Here is a 6,567-nt window from a genome sequence, read left to right as displayed (position 1 = left end):
TCATGGCCTAGCACACGGTCAGATGATACAGAAATCCCCTCCAGAGCGCTCTTCTCCCTCTGCCCTAAGGGCTCGGTCCCGGCTCTGGCCAGAACATCCCACGCGGTCTGGACGAGCCTTCGTGGAGGGTCTCAGCAGCAGGAAGGATGGGGGTTACATCCTTCCAGGACGATGATCAGTCCCGCGACCCTCCAGCTGCAGCGAAGAGGCAGTGCCAGGCACCGCTGCCAGCTCCGGGAAGCCTTTCCCGATGGCAGGGAATGCTCCCAGGAGGTGGGCACCGGGCTCGGGGTTAATTCCAGCTGGTGTCCTACACGCACCCCTGTGCCGTGGGTGCCAAGGCCAGCTTTGGCACGGCCGACCGGCACAGAGGGGGCCGCTGAGGACACCCCATCTCTTTAAAAATACATTTGGCTGCGGACGAGGGGCTGCCGGGGCTTCAGCACCCGGGACAGACGCCAGTGCCCCGCACGCCGAGAGCCGGCACCGCCGGGCTCTGCCGGGCTCCGCCGGGCTCTGCCGGGCTCTGCTGGGCTCTGCCGGGCTCTCCCCGCCTGTCCGGAGCTCCCTGATGCCCGCACTGAGCCTGGAGAGCCCAGCAAAGAAAGGGGCAGCCCCCACACAGAGAGAATACATCCCGATCACCGGGAGAAATAATCTATGTTTGGGATGAAAATTAATTCTCCCCCCCCTGGAAAAAGTGAGGCATCGCTTTTAACTATCTTAACTGCAGTATGGCAGATGGACATTTAATGGACATTTTTGGATCTCCCTTTTGATTCTCACACTGCCTCGTCTCTTCATTTCCTTCTCAATCTAACCAAACTGCAGGGAAAGAGAGCTTGGGTGGGGTATGGTGTAGTTTTGTCAGAGGGTTTAATCAGTGGGAGATGAAAGGAATCCAAATCCGGCCTCTTCCTCAGAACAAAGGCTACTGCAAAGGTTCTTTACTGTCAGCTCAGACTCTTCAGCCGCAGAACGGCAGTGGGAGCATGGACAGCGCGGGAGGGACGTGCGGCAGGTCGGGGCAGCACTTAGGGACAGCAGAAGGAATCCACCACCCCCAGGCTTACAGTCCTCAGCCTTACAGGGCTGAAAAACAAGGGGAAGGGGCAATGTGACCCTCAGCCGAGCTCCCTCCATCCTTCTGCCCGCAGGGATCCTCACCCGGGCTGCAGCAGCACCTTTGGTGCTCCCCCTCACTGCTCTGAGCAGCCAGAGCTGCTCTACCGGAGCCTCATGATCCCACACCCCCCATCCTGCCAGCCTGAGGAAAAGTGCCAGTTTCCCAACCCTAAAATCACTCACATCAAGCTTTTCATAAGAACCTGCTGTCCTGTTAAGGCTCCTGACGGGGCTTTTCCAGGGGAAATGCCCAGCTGAGCACAGGCGGTGCCTGGATCCCGACTGTCCATCGCGGGGCTATAAAGCCTTTCGTTCACATTCATCTTACCAGGGTGGTGACACTGAGAGAAAACAAACAAACAAACAATAATGAGCTGAGTTCTGATATTTTTCTAGACAAAAAAAGCCCCCACAAAGCAAAGCTCAGAGCAAGTGATAGAAAGTTTCTGTGCAGGGACAGTACTAGAGAATATTTAGTGTGTGGGGGCATGAAAGGAAAGAAACAAAACATACAGCAATAACAGATATTAATTGTCTTAAATTGGATAATTAATTAACTGGATATTAATGAATAATTCTGGTTTATCTTCTCACACTTTTTTTTTTGCAGCTTACAAAACAAAGTTACACCTCGGTGTAAACAAACACACACGCACCAAGAGCAGCAGGAAGAGAATGATTGTAACTCATTAGTGAATTATACAGACACTGCATCATGGAGTGTTAATTAAAAATAATAATAATTAAAAAAAGAAGCTATCAGGATCTTAGTTCTTAACAGCACAAAACAAGAATGTGTTGGGGTGATACAAATAAAAGAGCATTTCCTCCATGTACTGAAAAAAGAAAGCACGGAGGAAAAATAGAGGGAGTTTTTATAATAAAGGGCTTCATCAGAACACACACAGAGTTGGGCTGAATTCAGACTATATTAGGAAAAAGTAGCATCTGAGCATGACTCCACAACCTTGGGAATGTCCTTTCCAGTATAATTTTGGTAGCTGATCATGTGAGCAGTGTGTCCACATGTTTGTACACAAACACCATGTTAAAACATTTAAGACATGAGAAATATTTTATCATTGTTTTATTATTTAGAAACTAATCAGGAGATTCCTTCAAGATCTATATTCATATGAAAAGTCAACAAATTATAGACGTGTTTTTGCTTCAATTTAAAATAAAAAGAAACATTAGGAAAATGTGGGGCAAACAATGTGCTTCACAATTTAGAACTCTCACACCTCTGTAAAAAAAGCTTTAATTTTAGTTGCACTATATTCACAAAGACAACCGTGGAAGAGGAATTTTCAGCAAATCTGTATTTAATTTAAGAACAGACAGTTTTTAGCTAATTTAAAAAACTCCTGCACTCAAATAAATAAATAAATACGTTTGGTTTTTAATACATTAAAGGGAAGATTTCATTTTAACCCCTCCCAAACCACACAGAGACACAAATTCACCCATTCTTCCCCGGGGCCAGATTCTGATTAACACCAAGAGCCGTCAATTGAAATTTCTCATCGAGAAAGTTTCTTTCTTGTATGAGGGGACACAAAGATTATTCCTGCATTTGGCCACCTGGCCTTTCAGTGTTATTGCTGTAGGGTCAAGCCTTACCATCGATGTTGAAAGAAATCCCATTATTTACAGGTTTGGCTGTTAACAGGGACGGTGTTTTCGGCGGTGGGGGCTGGAGGCACTCGCTGTCCCCGCAGAGTCAGTCCTTGCTGAGCTGCAGATGGAGGTGCTGCCACTGTTGGTAACACAAAAACACAAAGTCCCAAGGGTGAAATCACCCCAACAGCAGCGGGGAAAGAGAAGTTGGCCCAAATCTGGGATTTTCAGCACAGTCCATGGTGTGCAGTGGCCGCACATATTCCATATATAGAAGGGAAGTGTGCACGATGCTGTGGGTGTCCTAAAAGTAGATTTATCTTCAGCCTTTACTCTTCACCAAATACTCATCTGAAAAGCCCTGTAAAAGGTAATTTCTCTATGGAAATCTTCTCAGTGAGCAGAGTTTGGGGTTGTTTCCCATCTCCGTCAATCTGACCATTCTTGAAAGAAAATTGCTAAGAATTTCCAACCGGACCGTGTAATCACAGCCCTGGTATCAAGAGGAGGGGGAGTGACATGAAATCACTGACTTGTGACATACATTCCTCAGCCACGGGCGGCTGCTGCCTAATGACAGCTAATAAAGGGAATCTTCCCTTGACAGAGCTGCATGCCTGCAGTGGGACTGGAATGTGCCCAAGATAAACCCCCTGATAACCCAGGAAGCAGAGATCACACCCAAAGGGTATAAAAGAGGAGAGCTTCGGAAGAGAGAGGACAGGACAAGGAAGAGAGAGACCTGAAGGGACATCTCAGAAGAGACAGCTCGAACTTCGCTATTCCCAACGAACTCGGTGCCATGGACACTAAAGGCACATTTTCCTGTGGCTTCCTCTTGCTGCTGCTCATCCAGCTCCAGTCCAGCAGAGCCAACCCCATCTACAGCCTCAGCCCTGCCAAAGAACTGGCCAGCATGGAGGTGAGGACTCTCTCTCTTCTCGAGGTTAAACTTTGGGGGTGCTCAGCAGGGTGTGAGGGGTTGCTTTGCCTTCCCCTCGCATGGTCAGACAGCGGTGGCCACATTGGCCATCACCTGCCAGGGGACAAAGCCTTAGCTCTTCATCAGAGAAGCTCTGCAGGGCAATATCCTCCTGTGCTGGGTTCACCTGAGCTCCTGGGCAGCACTGGGAATTAAAATTGCCACGTTGTGGGATGCGTGCTTTGGGTTTTTGGTTCTTTTTCTCTTAAAGATCTCTTAAAGATCCATCTCCTTGGGAGCAAAGCTCCAGAGAGGGACAGAAAATCATCAGAGTTGCTCTATAAGAACAAACAGAAAACTTTGAAGTGGGCTCCTCTCTACCCCACTAAAGGGCAGGAGCAGTGAAGGAGGGCAGATACAGGGCTCTGGCTTCGTGAACTTGAGAGATTTGTGTATGGATGGGAGATGAGGAGGTAAAGTGGAGCACCCAAAGTCACACTTTTGGAAATGTTGATAGAGGAATACTGTAATTATTTAGTGTGGCTCATCCAGGAAGGCTTCCAGAGCTATAGAATTACAGCTACAGAATTACCAAGTGCAAACTTTAAAGAATGACAGAGAACATCTATTGTTGCAGCACAGCAGCAGCTTAAGACTCGGTCTTGCAAGATGAAATCTGAAAGCTCAAACTTTTCCTTGATCTGGTACCAATGACCAGCTTTTCACAGCTGTTCTCAGGGCCTGAGAACAAACTCCCTGAGATACTGGGACAGTGTTAGCTGTAGCTAAAACCACCCTGTGCCTCTGAGCTGTTTCCAGCAGCCAAGAAGAGCGGCTTCCAAATGCATTTACTGTCAGGCAAGCCATGAGGCTCACTCCTCTCTGTTCTACTTCCAGAGATGGGCAATTAGGTTCCCCTAATTGGTTGAGCTGCCCTTGAGGAGGTTATCTGATCCCTGTCACACAAAGCTGTACAAATTATGGAGAATGATGCCCAGGAAGCAATCACTCAGCAGGCATTAATGTAGCACATGGGTATTTTTGGTTACTTTAGGAGCAGCAATCCTGTAACCCCTGGGACAGATATCAGTGAAAACAACAAGTTTCTGCAAATGATATCCATAGAAATAGCTGGGGGGGGGGGACAAGCAGCAACTTCTGAGAACATGGCTATGGATCCAAAGTTCTCTGAGGCTGTGCCACTGCTGTGCAACTCAGACCTTGGGCTTCTTTTCTCTGTCAAGAGTTGTAACCTTGCCAGTAAGACACACTTGGTGTCAAGCAGCTTCATTCAGCTCACAGCTGTATCTTCCCACAGATGGAATTGCTGTGAATGGGGATTTAGTGCAGGGGACAGAGCTCAAGGGCCTGGCATCCAACCCGACAGTCTCCCTGGGGCTGCCTGTGGGACTACTGATGAGTGCAGAACGGGGTGACTGGAAGAGTTAGCAAATGCTCACAAAACCAGGAGCTCCATGAAGTTACTCCTTCTCTTACAGGCTCTGCTGGAGAGGCTGGAGGATAAGTTTGCCATGATTGAAGCCCTGGAGTCCAACCCCGACCTGCAAGAACCCAAAGCCCAGGAGGAGATCCGCCCGGAACTCGGCGACGACAGCGAGGACCAGAAGGTTGAGCCCAGGCTGGCACCCAACACCCCCCTGTCCTACAGGGAGCCCTTCCTCAAGAGGCTGAGGGGGCTGCAGATGCCCAGGATGATGAGAGATTCCGGGTGCTTCGGGAGGAGGATCGACCGGATCGGCTCCCTCAGCGGGATGGGCTGCAATGGTGAGTCCCGCCCGGGCCATGAAAGGGGAGAAGGAGCAGCCTTTTAAACCTTTAAGAAGACACAGTTTGAGAAAAGAGTTAATTTTAGCTGTGTATTTAAGCCAGCATTGGTTTTTCAAAAGCACTGTTGCCAACGGTGGCACAGAAAGAGATTTTAGTAACATTTATTTCATGTTTGGTTTGCAGGTTCCCGGAGGAATTAGGATCAACCTCCCTATTCCCTGCTCTGAAGAATGCTTTACAGTACCTGTTCCTCCCAAGATGAAAGCCAGATGCTTTCCAAGCTCCTCAACAGAAAGTTATTCCTATTTTTATTTATTTATTTATTTATTTATTTGATTTTTTTTTTTTTTAAAGAACATTTCTTGCTCTAGCACCAAGAGACCATCTTTAAATAAAACTAACACGTTAGACATGTATGCTGGACCTCTCTCCTGTCTGTTGCATTAAATTTTCTTGCATTTTCCTAAAGTCAAAATCTTAAGTTTTAGTGGTGTTCTGGTACCCACAAGGCTGGATCTTACACGAGACAGAGAAGGTATAAACTTGGTAGAAACTAAAATGAGTATTTCACTAGAGTTTTTCCATCTGCACTAAGAAATTCTAACAGATTAGCAGGAAAAGAAAGCTTGTTCAACATTGAAAGGCCAACATACATAGACAGGGTTTCAGTATCAAGAGAGTCCTTTTGCTGGTTTAGATTATTCAATCACAGGAACTGCCACAAATCCCCCACGTAAGCAAAATTTACATGGAAAGAAATAAGAAAAATCATGACACTCCACGAGTTTCAAAATAACCAGAGGGAGGAAAGGGAATTCATTGTATTTGCTTTCTAGCACTGGCCAAATAAACGTTACGAGCATCAACAGAAAGATACATCAGTAACTGTGTCTTGTCTCACTGCACACGGCTGAGATGCTGATTCCCAGCATTTCTTGAAGGATTCCCTGAATAATCCTTGAGTATTCCTCATGAGAGGGCCGGTGGGATCACTCCAATTACAAAGCAGCTTGTACAGAACATTTATCACTTTCTGGGAAGAGCCTCTCACAAAGCTGTTCTGACAGGGCTGATGGGAACGCTGCAAGGCTGCTTAGGGTTTATTTAGCCTT

The 6,567-nt window shown here is 47.2% G+C and overlaps 1 protein-coding gene across 2 annotated transcripts; it reads left to right on the top strand.

Moving 5' to 3' along the window:
• Window positions 1-3,157: 3,157 nt before the first annotated feature.
• Window positions 3,158-5,970, top strand: NPPA (natriuretic peptide A). Of its 2 annotated transcripts, XM_027882471.1 has the most exons (3): window positions 3,158-3,667; window positions 5,167-5,452; window positions 5,639-5,970. In XM_027882471.1, the coding sequence occupies exons 1-3, from the start codon at window positions 3,548-3,550 to the stop codon at window positions 5,653-5,655; spliced, it is 423 nt and encodes a 140-aa protein (XP_027738272.1). In that variant the 5' UTR covers window positions 3,158-3,547; the 3' UTR covers window positions 5,656-5,970. The 2 variants fall into 2 exon arrangements, with proteins under 2 accessions (XP_027738272.1, XP_027738271.1); XM_027882470.1 differs by lacking the exon at window positions 5,639-5,970 and having other exon boundaries at window positions 5,167-5,535.
• The last annotated feature ends 597 nt before the right edge of the window (window positions 5,971-6,567 follow it).

The sequence above is a fragment of the Empidonax traillii genome, unplaced genomic scaffold (assembly GCF_003031625.1).
Source record: "Empidonax traillii isolate 1590-97213 ecotype Southwest subspecies unplaced genomic scaffold, ASM303162v1 scaffold106:size2091409, whole genome shotgun sequence".
In the NCBI taxonomy this organism is placed as follows: Eukaryota; Metazoa; Chordata; class Aves; order Passeriformes; family Tyrannidae; genus Empidonax; species Empidonax traillii.
Note: the sequence above shows the minus strand (reverse complement) of the source record. Positions and strands in the feature narration are given on the sequence as shown.

What these genes read in the sequence shown, in the direction of transcription:
- NPPA (XM_027882470.1), top strand. Translation starts at nt 3,548, where the DNA reads ATGGACACTAAAGGCACATTTTCCTGTGGCTTCCTCTTGCTGCTGCTC. An exon ending in AAGAACTGGCCAGCATGGAG is followed by an intron (nt 3,668 to 5,166) that starts GTGAGGACTCTC and finishes CTTCTCTTACAG; the next exon opens with GCTCTGCTGGAGAGGCTGGA.